Source organism: Lynx rufus, unplaced genomic scaffold (genome assembly GCF_022079265.1).
Source record: "Lynx rufus isolate CCGP_SWC_20201006 ecotype Redwood Valley unplaced genomic scaffold, mLynRuf1.p SCAF_7, whole genome shotgun sequence".
Classification (NCBI taxonomy): domain Eukaryota; kingdom Metazoa; phylum Chordata; class Mammalia; order Carnivora; family Felidae; genus Lynx; species Lynx rufus.
This window is the reverse complement of record NW_025814889.1, coordinates 77,931,868-77,953,018: the sequence shown is the minus strand read 5'-3', so window position 1 is coordinate 77,953,018 and position 21,151 is coordinate 77,931,868. Positions and strand designations below refer to the sequence as shown.

The window sequence follows — 21,151 nt, the reverse complement described above, 5'->3', positions numbered from 1 at the left end:
GGACTTTGCAGTAACCCCCGTGGCTCCTCCAAAGGGCCTGCCCCTCGCCGGCCACCAGATGCATGCTCCCATTCTCTCTGGTTGTCTCAGAGCCTGGTCCAGTATCTCAGAATCACCTGCCTGAAAAACTAAGGCAGTCATTCTTATTTTTCTATGTCCTGGCCTCTTTGAGAATCTGTTAGAACTATGCCCCCTCCCTAGAATAGTGTACAATTGCTACATCAGTGTGCACACACCCACATTTTTGCAGGGGATTCCAGGGAATTTGTGGACCCTATGATAAACAACCCCACCCTGAGGGCTTTCGGACTCTTAGACATACTTTCAACGTTCAGATCAGCGGGGAAAAGGAAGAAACTCAGATCCGTGGTCAGAAATCTCCACAGTCCACCGCGGGATACAATTTCCCGTGTTTGACCGTTTGATCAGATTAACTGGCTCTCATTACACACGCACAAACAAGGGCTGTGTCTCTGCTGAAACACAATGTCCATGCTCTCCTGCCCTTCTACCCAGGCACCTGGCAGCAGATTTATGGCCATGACTATACAGGCATTTGATACTAGGGTGCGGGAGATGAGGCCTGGTGCCAGGCTGGGGAACTTTTTCTTTCCCACTTTGGAGTCTGAAGCCCAGACACATATTTCATTCCTGCATGGCCAGGTCAGCGGCCAGGTCCACTCCCGGTCTGGCACGCTCTACAAGCTTCTCGAAACTGGCCCTCGAGGCCCATGGGTCTACTGTGCCCCCAACCGGGCATCCCTATATTGAAAGTCCTGCCCTGCCCCTCGGGGAGGGGGAGGGGGAGAGAACCTCCACCTTCATCCTGTGGGAATTTGCTAGATGGATGGGAGGAAATCAGACACACTTAGGACCCAGAGAGTCAGGAAATGAACAGGACTCTCAGTGAGCAAGTTGCTCACGGAGAGAGGAGTTAGGAGGTGCCGTTGGGCAGCAGGGGGTGCTGTAGGAAGGGAAGCAGGTGAAGGGCAGCCCTGAAGTCAGGAAATACACTGCGAAGCCCAGGGAAGGAGACATTTGGGGAGCACTTTGGTTTAGCCCAAGAGTTCCCTCACTTCCACTTGCCGCTCAGAACTGAAGTAGCAGGTCGTCTCGTGGCCTCCTAAACTCCTAAGCAATGCAAGTCAGAAACTATTCAAAGCCTCTGATTTTAGTTGAATTACAACTTCAGGTGTGTATTTCAACAGGTAAAGTTGCTTTATCACCTTTATCTCCTACCTCTGTCCTTGTTTTATAATATAAGAAGACTTCTCCGTAGTAACTCTATGTCCTGGATTTTCTGGGAAGGTTTCCATTTCCATATTTTCTTCCGTTTCTGCCCCTAAAGAAATTCTGTTCCCACATGTTAATTTCATCTGCCAGTCTACTCCTTACACCTGGAAACGGAAAGCGGCCGACAGCAAATCTTGATTTAGGTTTGAAGGTACAGCCCTGTGTCCACATGTTCTATCTGGACCCGTGAATTGTAGGATATTCCCATGGGGTGTCACACTCGTTTACTTCTCCTTTTATCCTTCCAAATGGATTCATCAAGAAAAACCTCCCAGTTGCAGTTAGATTCAAGGCTGAATAAAACACAGATGGGCATGAACACAGAATAAAAACAAAACAGGAAAAATTAGTGAGGAAGTCCTCCCTACAAGAAAGGCTTTCTCGGGGCGCCTGGGTGGCACAGTCGGTTAAGCGTCCGACTTCAGCCAGGTCACGATCTCGTGGTCTGTGAGTTCGAGCCCCGCATCAGGCTCTGGGCTGATGGCTCAGAGCCTGGAGCCTGTTTCTGATTCTGTGTCTCCCTCTCTCTCTGCCCCTCCCCCGTTCATGCTCTGTCTCTTTCTGTCCCAAAAATAAATAAACATTGAAAAAAAAAATTAAAAAAAAAAAAAAAAAGAAAGGCTTTCTCTTGTTCTTTTCTAGATTTTTCAGAAGCCAAGGAAGAGGGGGACAGCCCACAAGAAAACAGTAAATAAAGGCAGCATTCACTGATTTGCTTATTAATAAGTATTTTTTTTAGTTATCTACCAGGCACCAGGCCATGGGGGTACAGCAGTGAACAGGTTGGCAAGGACTCTATCTTCTTGGAGCTCACTTTTTCTTTTTTTTTAATTTTTTTAACATTTTATTTTTGAGGGAGAGAACACAAGTGGGGGAGGGGCAGAGAGAGGGAGACAGGATCTGAAGCAAGCTCTGTGTTATGTGCACAGAGCCCAGCGTGGGGCTTGAACTCAGGAACCGCAAGATCACGACCCCAGCTGAAACCAAGAGTCCACAGCTTAACCAACTTAGCCACCCAGGCACCCTTATTGTATTTTATTTTATTTTATTTTATTTTATTTTATTTTATTTTATTTTATTTTATTTTTTTTGAGAGAGAGTGCGCACGTGTGTGCGCATGAGTGAGGGAGGTGCAGAGAGAGAGGAAGACAGAGGATCTAAAGCGGGCTCTGTGCTGTCAGTGCAGAGCTTGATGTGGGGTTCGAACCCACAAACCGTGAGATCGACTTGAGCTGAAGTCAGACACTTAACAGACTGAGCCACTCTGGTGCCCCTAGAGCTTACTTTTTTAATGGGAAAGACAGAAAATAAATAATTTCGGGTAGTAAGGGCTATGAAGAAATTAGAGGGGGGAAAAAAAAGAAAAGATGCAGGATAATAAGCTCGTGAATAATTACAGAGCTCTTTTAGTCAAGGTAGCCAGGAAAGGCTACTCTGGTCCCGTGCAAAGGGAACAGCCAGTAGAAAGGCCTTCAGCCTAGGTGTGTTAATAGGGCAGAAATAGGACAAGCGTGGCTGAAGAGAAGTGAGCAAGGAGACAAAAAGAACACCGGTACGGAGTGAGCTCAAAGATGAGCAAAACTGAATCCCAAGACCTTTGTAAAGAGTGGTCAGTGTTTGGATGTTTCATGTGTGTATGTGTATGTGTGGTAAAATATGCATAACATAAAATTTATCATCTTAACCATTTTTAAGTGTGCCATTCAATGGCATTTAAAAAATATTTTTTAATGTTTATTTGCTTTTGACAGAGAGAAACAGAGTGCAAGTGAGGAAGGGGCAGAGAGAGAGGGAGACACAGAATCCGAAGCAGGTTCCAGGCTCTGAGCTGTCAGCACAGAGCTCGATGCGGGGCTCGAACTCACGAACCATGAGATCGTGACCTGGGCCCAAGTCGGACACTTAACTGAATGAGCCACCCAGGAGCCCCTCCATTCAGTGGCATTTAATACCTTCATATTATTGTGAAAGCATCACCACCGTCCATCACCAGAACTCCCTCGTCTTCCCAAACTGAAACTCTGTACCCATGAGACAATGACTCCCTATTCCCTCCTCCCCCCAACCACTGTCAACCAGTATTCCACATTTGTTTCTTTATGAATTTGACTACTCTAAGTACCTCACGTAAGTGAAATTATTCACTATCTCTTCTTTTGTTTCTGGCTTATTCCACTTAGCATAATGTCTTCAGGATTCATCCGTGTTTAAGCATGTGTCAGTATTTCCTTCCTTATTAAGTTTTTAATTGTAGTATAGTTGACAGAATATTTTGTTAGTTTCAGGTTTTATAACATAGTGATTTGACAATTATACACATTATGAAATGCTCACCACGATAAGCATAGTTACGATCTATCACCACACAAATTTATTACAATATTATTGTCTATATTCCTTATGCTGTATTTCATCTCTGTGACTTGTTTTATAACTGAAAGTTTATACCTCTTAATCCTCTTGACCTATTCACCTGTTCCTCCACCCCTCTCCCCTTGGCAATCGCTAGTTTGTTCTCTGTGTCTATGAGTCTTTCTCTTTTTTGTTACTGTTGTTTGTTTGTTTGTTTGTTTGTTTGTTTTGATTTTGAGATTCCCCATGAGTGAAATCAGACAGTGTTTCACTTAGTATTCTATTACTGACTTATTTCACTTAGCATGATACCCTCTAGGTCCGTCTGGGTTATCACGAATGGCAAGATTTCATGATTGTTTATGGCTGAGCAACATTCCATTGTGTATATATATCACATCTTTATCCATTCATCATTCAGTGGACATTTAGGTTTCTTCCATATATATGTTGGCTATTGTAAATAATGCTGCAAATAACGGTGCATTCGTGTTTTTGTTTTCCTCAAGTAAATACCCAGAAGTAGAATTAATGGATTATTTGGTACTTGTATTTTTAGTTCTTTGAAGAATCTCCAGACTGTTTTCCATAGTGGCTACACCAGTGCACATTCCCACCAATAGTGTTTAAGGGCTCCCTTTTCTCCACATCCTCACCAACACTTACTTCTTGTCTTCTTTTTCCAACGTTTTTTTTTTATTTATTTTTGGGACAGAGAGAGACAGAGCATGAACGGGGGAGGGGCAGAGAGAGAGGGAGACACAGAATCAGAAACAGGCTCCAGGCTCTGAGCCATCAGCCCAGAGCCTGACGCGGGGCTCGAACTCACGGACCACGAGATCGTGACCTGGCTGAAGTCGGACGCTCAACCGACTGCGCCACCCAGGCGCCCCACTTCTTGTCTTCTTAATACTAGCCATTTTGACTGGTGTGAGGTGATATCTCATTGTGGTTTTGATTTGCATTTCCCTGATGAGTAGCGATGTTAAGTGTCTTTTCATATGTCTGTTGGCCATCTGTCTTTGGAAAAAATGTCTATTCAGGTCCTCTGCCCACTTTTTTTTTTTTTTTAATTTTTTTTTTCAACGTTTTTTATTTATTTTTGGGACAGAGAGAGACAGAGCATGAACGGGGGAGGGGCAGAGAGAGAGGGAGACACAGAATCGGAAACAGGCTCCAGGCTCCGAGCCATCAGCCCAGAGCCTGACGCGGGGCTCGAACTCCCGGACCGCGAGATCGTGACCTGGCTGAAGTCGGACGCTTAACCGACTGCACCACCCAGGCGCCCCTCTGCCCACTTTTTAATCAATCAGATTATTTGGGTTTTTGGTGTTGAGGTATAGGAGTTCTTTATATATTTTGGATATTAGCTCCTTATTGGATATATCATTTGCAAATATCTCCTCCCTTTCGGTGGGTTGCCTTTTCATTTTGTTGATGGTTTCCTTCTCTGTGCAAAAGCTTTGTAGTTTCATGTAGCCCCACTTGTTTATTTTTGCTTTTGTTCCCCTTGCCTGGGGAGACATATCCAGAAAAATATTGCTAAAGTTGGTGTCCAAAAGATTACTGTCTGTGTCCTTTTTTTTAGGAGTTTTATAGTTTCAGGTCTCACATTTGGGTCTTTAATCCATTTTGATTTTATTTTTGTGTACCGTGTAAGAAAGCGGTCCAGTTTCATTCTCTTGCATGTAGCTGTCCAGCTTTCCCAACACCATTTATTGAAGAGACTATTTTATTTGCACTGTATATTTTTGCCTCCTTTGTCATAGACTTACCATATAAGCATGGGTTTATTTCTGGGCTCTGTGTTCAGTTTCATTGATCTATGTGTCTGTTTTTGTGCTTTGAACACGATCGCTTGCAGTATAGTTTGAAATCTAGAATTGTGGTACCTCTATCTTTGTTATTCTTTTCAATATTGGTTTGGCTATTTGAGATCTTTTGTGGTTCCATGCAGATTTTAGAATTATATGTCCTAGTTCTGTGAAAAAAAAACGCTTTTGGTATTTTAATGAAGATTGCATTGGGTAGTAGGGACATTTTAACAATATTAGTTCTTCCAACCCATAAGCATGGTAGATCTTTCCATTTATTTGTGTCATCTTTGATTTATTTCAACAATGTCTGATAGTTTCCAGAATACACATCTTTCACCTCTTTTGTTAAATTTATTCCTAGGTATTTTGTTCTTTTTGATGCAGTGTTAAATGGGGTTGTCTTTGCGATTTTCCTTTCTGCTATTTCAGTATTAGTGTATAGAAACAGAACAGATTTCTGTTCATTGATTTGGTGTGCCACAATTTTACTGAATTCCCTTATCAGTTCTGATAGATTTTTGGTGAAGTCTTTAGGGTTTTCTATATGCAATATCGTGTCTGCAAACAGTGACAGATTTCTTTCTTTCTTACCAATCTAGATGTCTTGTATTTCTTTTTCTTGTCTAATTGCTGCAGCTAGGATTCCGAGTACTGTGTGCAATAAAAGTGGTAAGAGTGCCCTTGTCTTATTCCTGATCTTAGGGGAAAAGCTTTTAGCTTTTCATCATTGAGTGTAATGTCAGCTGTCTGTTTGTCATGTATTGTCTTTATCGTGTTGGGGTATATTCCCTCTCTACTGACTTAATGTTGAGAATTTTTATCATGAGTAGACATTAAATGTTGTCAAGTGTTTTTTCTGAATCTATTGAGATGACTGTATGATTTTTAACCATCTTTTTGTTAATGTGGTGTATCTTGTTGATTGACTTGCATATATTGAACCATCCTTGCATCCCTGGGGTAAATCTCAATTGATTATGGCAGAATTTCCTTCCTTTTAAAGGCTGAATGTTTCATTGCTTGTATATACCACATTTGTTTATTGATTCATCCACCCTTTGCTAGATCTTGTGTAATTCTGTGTTTAATTTTTTGAGGAGCCCCCATACTGTTCAGATTTGTTTTTAAGTGCATTTTTTTTTTCTTAAGTAAGCACTACACCCAACATGGGGCTCAAACTCACAGCCCCAAGATCAGGAGTTGCACACTTCACCAACTGAGCCAGCCAGGCACCCCTTTAAGTGCAATTTTAAGCCACAGTAGTGTGATGATCTGATTTATAGTTTGAAGAGATAACTCTGCTGCTCACTGCGACTGTTATGTCAAGAATGACTGGAAAGAGTGGTGTAGAGTAGAGGCCAGGAGACCAGCTAAGACATCATTGCTGGGGTGACCGTGAGGGTGGAGAGAACGAACTGGCAGCATTGGCTGATGCACTGATTGTGGTGGGTGAGAAGAGGGAAGAGTCCAGCATGACTCCTAGGTTAAAGCAGCTGGAGAGATGCCGCTACCACAGGCTGACATGGGGAGACTAGAGAGGGGAGTTCTGGAGTTTCATTTTGGGCGTGTTAGGTTTGTGGTTCTGTTAGACACCCAAGTGAAGAAGGCAGGGCCGAGAGAAAAAGACCTAGGAGCCATCTGCAGAGAGATGGTATTTCAAACCATGGGACTGAGTCAGGCAGGTGTGTTAGAGGTCACAGGGGTCTCATAGACTCCAGCCATAAGGAACGGAGCTGGGTTGGGGTGGTGGGGTTTTCAACCTGAATTAGGAGGATAACATCTAGGGGACATAAGAGAGTATGGATGGGCTCAGCTGCGTCTCCACCTTCAGCTCTGCTATACTCATCTCTGGGGCATGTGTCCAGTGGGTCCAAGGGTATGACAGGAAGGAGGGGAGTTGTCTCCCACCCCTAGAAGGGCCTGAGGGTGATGCTCAGACTCCCCAGGTCCAGCCTAACCACCTGAGACTGGAAGGAAGGCGTGGGAGAAGGGCTTTGTAGAGCTCAGCACCCCGTGGGGTTCACAGCTCAGCACTTTGCAGTCTCTTACCACAAAACCCACTTCCTGTGATGTTTTGTCCTTGGGTTATCTCCACCACCATGAACTTCCTCTGAGTGCAGTTAAGCCCTAAGGGGAAACATCAGCCATGCTGAGAAGGTGAGGCTCCTGGTTGGGGTTCCTCCCTCCTCCTTCCTGTTAGAGCCGACCCTTGGGGCTATGGTTAGATGATGAGTCTAGGAGCCCCTTGAGGGCAAGAGCCAGACCAGGCCCGACTCTGCCCTGGATAATGTCTGACACCTGGGCAGTGTGTTAGCATGTGTTTGCTGAGTGAGTGCTAGACTCAAGCTGCCGAATGAGGCTAATTTTGACTTATAAACATCAGGGACAGTACTCCATATTTCAGAACATTTTAATCTTTGTAGAAAAGATTAAGTAAGAAAGTCAACGTGCAAGCACCTAGTTCAATGACTGGCACATAGTAGGCGCTCAGGTATTTGGGCATAGCGTGTGTGTGTGTGAGAGAGAGAGAGAGAGAGATATCAATCACACACCCCCAAAATTGATTTGGGGCCCCACAATTTGTATAACACTGCATGTAAAGCAAGGCCTAAGCCCTGGGCTGATCCCACAGCCCAAAACAGAAAGGACACACTCATCTGTCACATCTGCCTTCAACCTCCTCTTCTGAAACTGTAGGCCACTGCAGTATAGCAGTTAATAAGACATAAGGAGGATCTGGAATAGGTTTCAGGATGGATTGTTTCAGAATAGAGCTATTTTTAAAGCCCTGAGGATTTCAGAATGGATAACAGGGTCGTGAAGTAAGCCCGCACTCAGAAGGAACTGGAGATCTCAGCAGAGCCGTCCCTCCCTCCCTTCAGAGAGCCTTCCCCACCTCTCCCCAAATCCAGGATGATTGCAACGGCTGCAGGCTACCCCCAGCCCTGCACTTACCTCCGGCAGGTCACTGATTACCTGCCCTGTCATCGCCACTTCCCTGGGCAACAGGCTCACCTTTGTGCCCAGCACAGGGCCGGCCCTTGGTACCTGGTTTTTAAATTCGATTGAAAAGCGGCTCAGTGTCTTCATCTTCTTAAAGATTCCTCCATGCAGAGGAGGTAACAGAGAGGATTCGAGTACGATTCTGGCTGCTGATCCAGCAAGCCAGAAATCAACATTGGTGTGTGCTCTACCTGTCGGCTCGCTCAGAGGAGCCTGGGAGACGGGGAGTCCTACATACCGAGACATGACTGCCACAACCTCCAGGTGTGGAAAGGAAGCCGGAATCACGGTTCCCAGAGAGGGTGACCCAGAGGATGCAGACCAAGGGGCAGCTGGGAGCCTCTGTCGGAAGTTTAAACTTGATTTGAGACCAAAGAAACACAGCTCGGAGGCCCCGGCTCGGAGGTTAGGGAAGGTTCCTAGGCCAACAGGCACAGGATCGGCACGGCACGGCCAGTCTCCTCGCACGGTGGGCTCGGGGTGGCAGGGTTTGCTTGGCCACACGCGGGACTTCCTCCTTCCACCCCCTCCCATCCTCGGCGCCCGTGGAATTGCTTAGGTCGGTAGGGGTTCAGGCCTGCTGGGGGCCCGAAAGCACCCGGCTTGGCGCTCACAGGGGGTTAGGTTTGCCACACGGCAGTGAGCTGGCACCGATGCCCCTGTCCCTTCCAGAGTACTTAAAGGAACAACTCGAGCAGTATGTAAAGAAGCTGCAGATCGTGAGGGTGGTGCGGCAGGAGGAACGGAAGGGCTTGATCACTGCCCGACTGCTCGGCGCCAGCGTGGCACAGGCAGAGGTGCTCACCTTCCTGGACGCCCACTGTAAGTATGGGGGGACCTGGTAGGGGGTGGGGGTGGGGGAGTGTCTGCTCCCCTCCCCCGCCCCCTGGTGGACCGAGGAGCCAGGGCCGGGGCATCCCCGAGGCCCCTGCCGTTCTGGGACTGGAGGTGGCTTGGGATTCACTTCGGCTTCTCGTGCCCTCTTCTCGTCCCTATCCCAAGGATGTTTAATCAGCAGGCACCCATGGCCTTAAAACAACGGTGACCCCACAATTGCTGGCATTGTGCTCTGGAGCCCCAGATTCCTCTCTCCCTCCCTTGCTTGCTCTGTACCTCATTCTGAGCTCAGCCCCTCAGGCCTCTCCCGTCACCCCTGGGAAGCGGTTTGTGTGGAGCTTTCCCGCAGGGCCACATGGGGACAAAAAGGTCCCCCCCGCCTCATTGCCCCAAACCCAAACACCTCCCCGCCATTGTCTGGAAAGAAATTGTTCCCTAGAAGTGGTGATATGTATTAGGGAAAGCTCTAGACTGGGAGTCAGGACACCTGGGCTTGCCTTCTGACTCTGTCACTAACCGCCTCAGTTTCCTCATCTGTAAAGTGGGAACGAGGATGTCGACCTTACTCACCAACAGATTTACTCCAAAGTCCAAATAAAGCAATCTATGCAGTTCCCTGAAGATCTCAAAGGGCCAGACAAGTGAAAGGGATTATTATTCCACAAGTGGAGCTGGAGCTTGGGGTGCAGTCCCTCTGGGACAGGAGACACCCCCTTCTGAAATCCACACAGTGGATAGTTAGAAACCTGAAGTCACCCATCTGGGGCCTTCCCTGTGCTTTGGATCGTTTGAGTTGACCATGTTACTCCCCGCCAGCCCTCCATCCTTGTCTTCAGAGTTACCTCCGCCTTTTGGTTGGGGGTGGGGGCCGGAGAGCAGACCTCTCTCTGCTTCCTATAGCTGCGGAGCTTGCCTATGTTTCTCTAACACTAGGGAGTGTGTGGAAGGTTCTCTCGTCCTCCCGAGTCTCCCTGTGGGCGTGGGGCCTGGGCTTGGCTGTGGGTGCGACCCTGACTGCTGTCTCCCGGTCCCGGCTTGCAGGCGAGTGCTTCCATGGCTGGCTGGAGCCCCTCCTGGCTCGCATTGCTGAGGACGAGACGGTGGTGGTGAGCCCAGACATTGTCACCATCGACCTGAACACTTTCGAGTTCTCCAAGCCCGTCCCGAGGGGCAGGGTCCACAGCCGTGGCAACTTTGACTGGAGTCTGACCTTTGGCTGGGAGGCTCTGCCCGCACATGAGAAGCAGAGGCGCAAAGATGAGACCTACCCCATCAAGTAAGGACCATGGCCTGTTGAGCCCCACACCGGCCCCGGGGGACCTGGACCGTCTTACGTCCACATTTATCAGGCACTCTAGGAAGCACTTGACATATTTTCCTTAATCCTCACCCCCTCTGAGGTGGGTACGGGCTGCTGTACAGTCTCCTAGTGATGAGCAATCAGCCTCAGATTAGGCAGCTAGCAGTTGGTGGAATAGGAAAGCCATCGTGGCCGGCCTGACCTGAAGCCCATGCTGCTAACTGCAACACCGCGCGCTGCCTCACGCCGTAGCTGCTTGCTCTTCCTCACCACTTAGTGTGTGCCAGGCGCTGACCGAAGGCTTTCTGTAGGTTCTCTGTTTATTCCTGCCCACACGTGGAAGGCTGTGACTGGCGCCTGCAGAGGTGCTGAGAGATGGTGGGTAGAGGTCACTGTTGAATAGCCCTTGTAGGTCACCACCTTTGAAAAGACTGAAAACGTATTAAAAGAAAATGGACAAGTGTTCTGCAGTTGGGTACAGTTGCCCTGAACTTTCTTGGTAAAGGGCCAGATAGCGTATAATTTAGGACCTTCCAGCTGCATGCAGCCTGTTGCACGTTACTCTCTGTTGGTTTGGGGTTTTTTTGTTGTTGTTCATTTGCTTTCGTTTAACAGCCATTTAAAAAGGTAGAAACCTTTCTTTGCCCAGAGCCTTGTGAAGCCAGGCCAGCTCTGGCCCATAGACCATAGTTTGCCCACCCCTGAGCTATAGGGTGGATGCTTAAAAGTTTACCCTCTGTTTAATGCCCAGCTAGGTCTGCCCCTCATTCACCTCCTGCCCTTCCCTCTCCGGATTGCCGGTTGGTGTTGCTAGAGACCACAAGTTTATTTTATTTTAATAAATAAATTGAGGGAGACCCTCAAGAAGAAGTAGGTTAGCTCTGAAGTGCTCACCTGAGTCCCAGGGCTTTCTGAGGCTTTCCAGGCCTTACTTGGGATGGCTTAGGATGCCTGGGAGAGGTCAGAAGCAGTGACAGAAGGCCCGCCTGAGCATGACTCCTGATTGAAAGTCCTTCCAGAAAGTGGCTCTGGGAGCCAACTCCTACTTCAGGGTGGCGAGAGCATCCATAGGGTAACACTAAGGTCAGGCTCCTTGACCAATCAGTCCAGTGAGCACTGACTGAGCCCCTGCTGCATAGAAAGCACCTTGATAGGTTCTAGGTGGATAGAGAAGGTTTTAGGATCTTTATGCTTGATTGTAGCACATGGAGCCGCCCACTGAGGGCAGCAAAGCCCTATCCAAGCCAGGCTGGCCAGGGTGCAGATGCCAACAGCTAGTGATTATATATAGACTCCTGCCCTTGTCTTCCTCAGGCTCCGACCCTGCCTTCAACTCTTGGCCCCGCCTGTCTTATGAGCAACGTGGTATCTGAATTCTAGAAATGGGACGTTTCTACCAATTTCCCCTACAGTGGATCTGTACCTCTCTGCCTTTGTCTGAAAGCCAGAAGCTCCTTGGAACCTCCAAATGCTCCCGTTAGTCCAAATTGAGCTTAATTTCACCTCACTTCCTACTCTGTTTCCAGGAGCACCTGTTACCGGTTTCCTTTGTTCAAAGCAGCTGGCAGCTTTCCTGAAAGCTAAAATTTCTGGTGCGGAAGGACTAGGCCCTACTAACATGCCTTTCTAATCCCTAGAAAGGACCGGGGATTCTGAAACAGAAGGGGGCCCATCCAGGTCATATTCGTTCGTTCATGGTTTGAATCCTATTTCCAAAGACCATTTCACCCGGCTTCTGATAACGGAGTTACTACTGTGCTCTAGGAACTTTGCTGCCCCAAAGCAGACAATGGTGCTTCTGCCGTCTGCTTCTAGACTGAGCTCTCAGACAGTGAGAGCTTTCTAGGCTGCGTGACTAACGTGCACATGGGCCCTGGTGGCCGGTGCTTAATAGATCCTACCTTGAGCGAACGCATCAGTGCCTTTCAGAAGGAGTGATGATAATCACATCTCTCCTTGACCTGGTCCCAGAAGGTGGAGAGAACACAACAGAGCTCTGTAAATATTTGCTGAAGGAATGAGTCCATGGAAGAGGGGCTACATATCCCAGGAAGGAAGAAAGGAGGCGGGGAGTGGCCGGGCTTTAGCTAACACCGGGTCCTCAGCTTTCCGCACCAGGCTTCTACGTGTCGTCCCTGCCAAAAGATGCTTCTGCCTCTGTCTCCCCAGATCCCCGACATTTGCTGGCGGCCTCTTCTCCATCTCCAAGTCCTACTTTGAGCACATCGGTACCTATGATAATCAGATGGAGATCTGGGGAGGGGAGAACGTGGAAATGTCCTTCCGGGTGAGAGTGAAGAGGGCTTCATGGGGGAGCCACGGTGTCCCGGGGGGACAGCCTGAGGCCCTGTCTCTCAGGCAGCGGCAGCCTCGGGGATATCACATCTGGAGGTGGACTTAGAAGGGTGGCTGTTTCCTGTCCTGGTGTCCGTCCCCTTTCCTCGGTTCCCCCACCCCCGTCCGTGGCAATCAGATTGGACAACGTGGACCAAATTACTGGGCAGACCTCCTCAGAGAGAAGGGATACTAGTGGTAAAGGACCTGGACACCTGGGGACTGGAGACATCTTTTGTGAGGTCTGTGGGAAAAGTGTGAGCATGAAGGTGGAACAGGGCAGTCAGCAGTCGCTGTCCTTTCTCAGGAAAAGTCGGGTTTCCCTTTCCAGGTTAGAGGGCACAGGCCCTGGTAGCCTTGGAAGTTTCCTACCCTCTGCTCAGCAAGCTCTGTGTTACTGAAGGTGATGGCCCAAACTCTCGTGGACCCCAGAACTCTGAGGGATTCCAGGAATAAGGCAACTCAGGACTAGGTTAGGAAGAAAGAATTTCCTCTCCGTGAAATCCACACAGATCCCCGCACCGGGGGAGAGGTAATTAGCAAGTAGATGAGCTCGTTCATGAAGTCACCTCTCGCCGTGCCTGCACAGATTAATCACATCATTGATGCCTGTGTGACTGTGACTGTGGGCATGGAGCTCTGCCGCTGCTATACTAAAACGAATAACAACATGCTTACTAATCTAAAACCTAAGAAAGAGAGGACACGGGTGGGAGGGATGTCTTAAACCAGCCCACAGGCATAGAGAAGGGTCACCAGATCAGTCACCAGAATCAGAAGATTCTGATTGCAGGTTCATCCATGAGCCTCAGATCTCTGTTCAGTCTCTTTCCTAGGCAGCTAATGTGCTAGAAGTCCGGGCGACTACCACAGCGCACCCGGGAGTTGACTACCCTTGCTATGATTGATGCGCCAGGGCTCTGATGGGGTCACAAGCCTCTTGGTTTGAGGGAGCTTGAGTTTTCAGTAACGCCTGGGTGAGCGGATAAACTCAGCATTCCCAGGTCAACACACCAAGCGCCTAGAGCTTAGAGGAGGTATTCAGACACAAAGTCAGGCGACTGTCCTTTTTCTAAAGTGGGCCCTGACAACCTTCAGGACCCCACAAATCTCCATTTACTTAAATCAGAGTTGAACTAACACTAGACCTAGGAATTGCATAGTCACGGCCTAGGAAGAATCCTGGTCAATGTCTTTTTTTTCTCCCCCCCCTTGGGAGAGAGAGCAACATTGCCCTGAGTTCTTAGACCTGGGACCCTAGTACCCTGGGAATAGAACAGAGCTACTTGGGGGAGGGGACAGTGACCCACTACTCCCCTGAAGGCCCGATCTTGTGTCCTCTTGTGGCAGGTGTGGCAGTGTGGGGGCCAAATGGAAATCATCCCCTGCTCTGTGGTAGGCCACGTGTTCCGCACCAAGAGCCCTCACACCTTCCCCAAGGGCATCAGTGTCATTGCTCGCAACCAAGTGCGCCTGGCTGAGGTCTGGATGGATAGCTACAAGGAGATCTTCTATCGGAGAAATCTGCAGGCAGCAAAGATGGCCCAAGAGGTGAGAGGAAATGGTGCTCAGGATGTGTTTGGGTGAAGAGAAGTGCAGAATCCCAGACCATAGTCAAGGGCTGAATGGTGGAGGCCCACCCATCGCTACCATCTGGTGCCTCCCTTTACCCCTCAGACCCTGTGAGCTAGAGCCCAGAGAGGCCAGATTTTGAAGGGTAGTGAATGGGAGGAGCTTTTGTTGGTCCCGCCGAGAGAGTCTTGGCATTTTAAGAAGGGCTTTGCTCTGAGAGGCTCGGAATTGAGGTCTGGGAGAAAACTGATAGGAAAGTCAGGAGATGCAGGAGGAAGGGAGCTATGGGTGGGCATCCCAAAGCCAAGACAGGGAGCTTGGGTTTAGATGTGGGGCTAAGCCAGTAGCCCCAACAGGATCTGAGCAGGGATGAGCAGGAGACCCATTCTGGGAGAAAGTGGCCCCAGAAACTCTTGCCTACTTCAACCATACAAGAAGGTCAAGGCTGGTGGTACTCACCCTTTGGGGGCTGGCTCGGTTGACAGAAATCCTTCGGTGACATTTCGGAACGACTGCAGCTGAAGGAACGACTACATTGTCGCAACTTTTCCTGGTTCCTGCACAACATCTACCCAGAGATGTTTGTTCCCGACCTGAAGCCCACCTTCTACGGAGCTGTAAGTCTTAAAAACCAGCTTGCCCACCCATCATCACAGAAGCCCTGGGAGTGGTCCAAGACCACTTACTCCACAGACGGATGGCAAACAAGAATTGATTTTTACTTTCTACACTCCTTTATCCAAAGGAGTACTGGAAGGCCACTTTGGGGCTTCTAGAGATAGCTCAAACCTTGCAAGGGGGAAACAGCCCATAAGCAGTGGTTCTCAAACATTCACCTGCATCAGAATCACCTGGAAGGCATGTTACAACACAGATTGCTGGGACATCTGTGTGGCTTAGTCAGTTGAGCATCCAACTCTTGATTTTGGCTCATGCTGTGATCCCAGGGTTGTGGGATCGAGCCCCACATCGGGCTCCACGCTGAGCACGAAGCCTGTTTGGGATTCTCTCCCTCAGTCTCTCTCTCTCCCTCTGTCCCCACCCCCCCAAAACACACACACACAGAATGCTGATTCAGTAAGACTGGAACGGGGCCTGAGAGTTTCCGTTTCTAACAAGTCCTCAGGTGGCACTGACAGTCTGGGGATCCCACTTTGAGAACCATTGCTCATAAGGAAATTCACACATGCTGAGGGGCTTCTCCCAGAGACCTGGCAGCCCGGGAGCTTGCCCAGCCTGCCTGTGCCCAGCCTTTAGGCGAAGCCCCTCACTTCGCTATGAACTCCTGGCATCTGGGTTGATGAGCAGAGGAGGAAAATCACAGAGGGGAAATCCAGCCCTGCAAATTTATTCCAGCTGAGCCCCACACCGCACACCAGAAAATTCCTAACCGTGTTATCCTCGTTCCCCTCTGTCCTCACCATTCTGCAGATCAGGAACCTTGGCGTCGATCAGTGCCTGGATGTGGGTGAGAACAACCATGGAGGGAAACCCCTCATCATGTACACCTGCCACGGCCTTGGTGGCAACCAGGTACGCAGCCGCACCTTACCGGGCAGGCCCCAGAGAAGCCTGCTTCTTGAACAACTCCTCTTTTCACAGACCCCTTTCTCCGCTCAGAATCATCCTTTCCTGAGGACTGGGGTCGGGGAGATCCAGGGAAAGGAGGAGATACCACCCCTGCCCTCAGAAAGCTCCCAGTCCGAGGGGGAATATATGATGCAGGCAGACAAGGTCTGAAGGATGAAGCAGGGACATCTGGGGAGCACTGGGCATCAGTGGTAGGTGCTAGAGAGGGAGTGGGAGGGGACGGTTGTCAATCAGGAAGCCCTTCTGGAGGGTGCCAGCTACTGAGCGAAGTTTGAGAGGAACCGTGGAAACTTTCTGAGCACTTGCTCTCCCCCGCGCTCTGCTTCAAAGCCTCCCCTGCCCAGAAGCTAGCGCTCTGATTCTGTCACCCAGCAGTGACCCCAAAACAACCATCTACCGACATGTCACAGTAACCTGGCATCCTGGGAATGTACCCCGTGCTTTCCAGTGCCCAGAGCTTCCCTGAGCAATAGTTAGTCCTCAGTCCTCCCCCACCCCCAGTCCCTCAGTGTTTGGTAAGTAAGAGGCACCTGACACGGAGCCAAAGCAAGGCAAGGGACACTGAACAGGCTGCCAACATACGCAATCCAAACAAAATCATTATAAGCCATTTCCTGTACCGCTGGCCTGCATTATGATTTGAGGTGGTACGTTGGCGAGCATTTTTTTTTTTTTTAATTTTAAACCAAGGAACTAGCATATCAAGCCCATGATCTCACAGATCGCATGTAAAATGGAGTTCAGTTTTTAATGATTTTAAAGAAAAAATCTTAAGCAATGATTATTCCGGTAAAGCCTCGATAGGGTAGAGAGACCCGAAGGTGGCGCGGGGATCGCGGCAGTCTTGGCACTCAGTCACTCTCTTCCCTCAGAGGCCATCTCTGGCTGGAATCTTAGGGCGGTTGGCCCCGGAAGGTAGTGGGCAAACTCTCTGCCTCCCCTTGTCTTGACTCCTAGTACTTTGAGTACACAACCCAGAGGGACCTACGCCATAACATCGCGAAGCAGCTGTGTCTACACGCCAGTGCCGGCACTCTGGGCCTGCGGAGCTGTCACTTCACTGGCCAAAACAGCCAAGTCCCCAAGGATGAGGAGTGGGAATTGACCCAGGTGAGTCAGCAGCCCCGGGAGGCTCGGAATCTAGAACCTGAGGCCGCGACTGCCCCCCCACCCCCTCCTCGTTTTCTGCACCTTGTGCCTGAGATGCCGTGTGGTGGATCAAAACGACGGAGGGAGGGGCACCTGGGTGGCTCAGTCGGTTGAGCGTCCAACTTCGGCTCAGGTCACGATCTTGCGGTCCGTGAGTTCGAGCCCTGCGTCGGGCTCTGGGCTGATGGCTCAGAGCCTGGAGCCTGCTTCCGATTCTGGTCTCCCTCTCTCTCTGCCCCTCCCCCGTTCAGGCTCTGTCTCTCTCTGTCTCAAAAATAAATAAAACGGGGGCGCCTGGGTGGCGCAGTCGGTTAAGCGTCCGACTTCAGCCAGGTCACGATCTCGCGGTCCGGGAGTTCGAGCCCCGCGTCAGGCTCTGGGCTGATGGCTCGGAGCCTGGAGCCTGTTTCCGATTCTGTGTCTCCCTCTCTCTCTGCCCCTCCCCCGTTCATGCTCTGTCCCAAAAATAAATAAATGTTGAAAAAAAAAAATTTTTTAAAAATAAATAAAACGTTAAAAAAATTTTTTTTTTTTTTTTTTTTTTAAAAAAACGACGGAGGGAGTGTGGAGAAAGTGGCTCGGTCACAGGCAGGGTCCTCAGGGCCCAGGTAGCGTCCGGTGAAGTCTTCGTTCCGGCTGATAGAGAGCTGGGGTTAGGAGTTGTGGTCCATGGCCATCTCTGTCGTGGCTCCAGTATTTTTAGGCCGAACCCAACTAGATGAAGGTGAAGTCACTTATGGTTCCCGCCTGGCCTCCGTGTGCCGGTACATACACTGGGTGTGGGTAATCTTGCCAAGTGGGTGGCCTCTTCCCAAGTGGGTGGTGCCCCCACGTGTCTAGATGAGCCAGCTGGAGCTCAGCAAGTGTGTGACTGGCCCGAGCCCCGTCACTAGTAAATGGCTGGCCTGGGATTCAGACCAAGACCCTTCTGGCTAAAAAGCACAGGTTCTTTCTAGTACACCACACTGCCTCAGGGTACCGAATGTTGTCTCTACAACACTGGTCCCAGACTAGCACCGCCAGTGAGCCTCCATACCCCACCCTACCCCAATCTTCAGGCCTTGGCTTAGGGGAAAAGGAACCTAATTTTGGGCCTGCATGGAAGGGAAGAGTCAAAATATGATCAAAGGCAGAAAGTGGGGGTATGCAGCAGCGGCTCAGGGCTCTGAGCCTGGCCATCCAGAGGAGGGGTTCTCGAAAGCATGAGCCCCACGGTCCTGCCTTCCTCTAGTCCAGCCGCTCAGGCTGAAGCCAGCAGTGGGGAATTGACACTGGCTACAGGTGGAAACTCAGGAATGCATTCCGTCAGGGTATCTGGCATCCAAAGAAAGAAATTTGGAAATGTCCTCTTTGGGCCTTGCTGCATTTCCCTTGCTTTTTATTTATTGCCCCCTGTCTAATTCCCCGCCTAGTAGCACCGTTAGAGATCTGAGGCCCAGGCTGACCCTTTGCTGTGTCATCTTTTAGGACCAGTTAATCAGGAACTCAGGATCTGGTACCTGCTTGACATCTGAGAACAAAAAGCCAGCCATGGCCTCCTGCAATCCCAGTGACCCCCACCAGCACTGGCTCTTCGTCTAAGCTCCTCATCACCCACAGGAGTTCCCACAAGCCTCTCAGGAAACAGGACTTTGGGGAACCTGATGTTTGAGAACCTGATTATCAGCTGCTCAGTAGGCCTTAAAGATGGGTTTCTTTTTTTTTTTTTTTTTTAAGTAAAATAAGGTATTTTATTATTGTTTTAATGTGCATTTCTTGGTGATTAAACACTTTTTCCACAAGTTTTGTATAATTTTTTAAAATTTTAATTTAAATCCAAGTTAATGGGTGCCTGGTTGGCTTAGCCACATCCAACTGCAGCTCGGGTCATGATCTCACAGTTCGTGAGTTCGATCCCTGCATCGGTCTCTGTGTTGACAGCTCAGAGCTTGGAGCCTGCTTCAGATTCTGTCTCCTTCTCTCTCTGCCCCTCTCTGCTTGTGCTCTGTGTGTCTCTCTCTCTCAAAAATAAGTAAACATTAAAATAAAATAAAATAAAATAAAATAAAATAAAATAAAATAAAATAAAATAAAATAAAATAAAATAAATATAAGATAAAATAAATATAAGATAAAATAAATATAAGATAAAATAAATAAATCCCAGTTAGTTAACATATAGTGTAATAACGGTTTCAGGAGAATTTAATGATTCATCACTTAAACTATAATACCTAGTACTCACCCCAACAAATGCCGTCCTTTTCTCTTTTTTAATGTTTATTTATTTATTTATTTATTTATTTATTTTTTAAAGGAGAGATTCTGGTTTTTTTTTTTTTTTTTTTTTAATTTTTTTTTTCAACGTTTATTTATTTTTGGGACAGAGAGAGACAGAGCATGAACGGGGGAGGGGCAGAGAGAGAGGGAGACACAGAATCGGAAACAGGCTCCAGGCTCTGAGCCATCAGCCCAGAGCCTGACGCGGGGCTCGAACTCACGGACTGCGAGATCGTGACCTGGCTGAAGTCGGACGCTTAACCGACTGCGCCACCCAGGCGCCCCTAATGTTTATTTTTGAGAAACAGAGAGGAGAGAAACAGAGTGCGAGCAGGGGAGGGGCAAAGAGGGGGAGACACAAAATCCAAAGCAGGCTCTAGGCTCTGAGCTGTCAGCACAGAGCCCGATGCAGGGCTCGAACTCACCGGCTGTGAGATCACGACCTGAGCCAAAGTTGGATGCCCAACCAACTGAGCCAGGTGCACCCCAACAAGTGCCTTCCTTAATGCCCATCACCCATTTAGCCCATCCCCCCCCCATCCACCTCCCCTCCAGCAACCCTCAGGTTCTATGTATTTAAGAGTCTCTTATGGTTTGTCTCCCTCTCTGTTTTTATCTAATTTTCCTTCCCTTCCCCTATTTTCATCTGTTTTGTTTCTTAAATTCCACATATGAGTGAAATCATATGATATTTATCTTTCTCTGACTTACTATTTTACTTAATACGTTTCTAGTTTCATCCACATTGTTGCAAATGGCAAGATTTTATTCTTTTTGATCGCGGAGTAATATTCCATTGTGTGTGTGTATATATATATATATATATATACATATATATATATATATATATATATATATACACACCACATCTTCTTTATCCATTCGTCAGTTGATGGACATTTATCCCATGGATAAATGCCTAGAAGTGCAATTGCTGGGTCGTAGGGTAGTTCTATTTTTAGTTTTTTGAGGAACTTTCATACTGTTTTCCAGAGTGGCTGCACCAGCTTGCATTCCCACCAGCAATGCAAAAGAGATCCCCTTTCTCTGCACCCTCATCAACATCTGTTTTTTCCTGAGTTGTTAATTTTAGCCATTCTGACAGGTACGAGGTGGTACCTCATTGTGGTTTTGATTTGTATTTCCCTGATGATGAGTGATGTTGAGCATCTTTTCATGTGTGTGTTAGCCATCTGGAAGTCTTCTTTGGAAAAGTGTCTGTTCATGTCTTTTGCCCATTTTTTCACTGGATTGTTTGATTTTTGGGTGTTGAGTTTGGTAAGTTCTTTATAGACTTTGGATACTAACCCTTTATCCGACATGTCATTTGCAAATATCTTCTCCCATTCCATCGGTTGCTTTTTAGTTTTGTTGATTGCTTCCTTCCCTTTACAGAACGTTTTTATCTTGATGAGGTCCCATAGTTCATTTTTGCTTTTGTTTCCCTTGCCTCAGGAGACGTGTCTAGTAAGAAGTTGCTGTGGCCGAGGTCAAAGAGGTTGTTGCCTGTTCTCTCCTCTAGGATTTTGATGGTTTCCTGTCTTACATTTAGATCTTGCATCCTTTTTGAATTTATTTTGTTGTATGGTGTAAGACAGTGGTCCGGATTCATTCTTCTGCATGTCACTGTCCAGTTTTCCCAACA

General features: G+C 48.3%; 1 protein-coding gene across 5 annotated transcripts in view; it reads left to right on the top strand.

Annotated features, from left to right (window-relative positions):
- GALNT6 (polypeptide N-acetylgalactosaminyltransferase 6) overlaps nt 1-19,028 on the top strand; it is a 36,934-nt gene extending 17,906 nt beyond the window's left edge. For all 5 annotated transcript variants that reach the window (XM_047065545.1, XM_047065547.1, XM_047065548.1 and 2 more), the window contains 8 exons: nt 9,138-9,287; nt 10,344-10,578; nt 12,772-12,889; nt 14,287-14,487; nt 14,994-15,125; nt 15,940-16,041; nt 17,056-17,208; nt 18,715-19,028. In XM_047065545.1, coding sequence (XP_046921501.1) covers nt 9,138-9,287; nt 10,344-10,578; nt 12,772-12,889; nt 14,287-14,487; nt 14,994-15,125; nt 15,940-16,041; nt 17,056-17,208; nt 18,715-18,828 — 1,205 coding nt within the window. In that variant the 3' untranslated portion in view covers nt 18,829-19,028. The remainder of the gene's footprint in view (nt 1-9,137; nt 9,288-10,343; nt 10,579-12,771; nt 12,890-14,286; nt 14,488-14,993; nt 15,126-15,939; nt 16,042-17,055; nt 17,209-18,714) is intronic.
- Nucleotides 19,029-21,151: the final 2,123 nt, after the last annotated feature.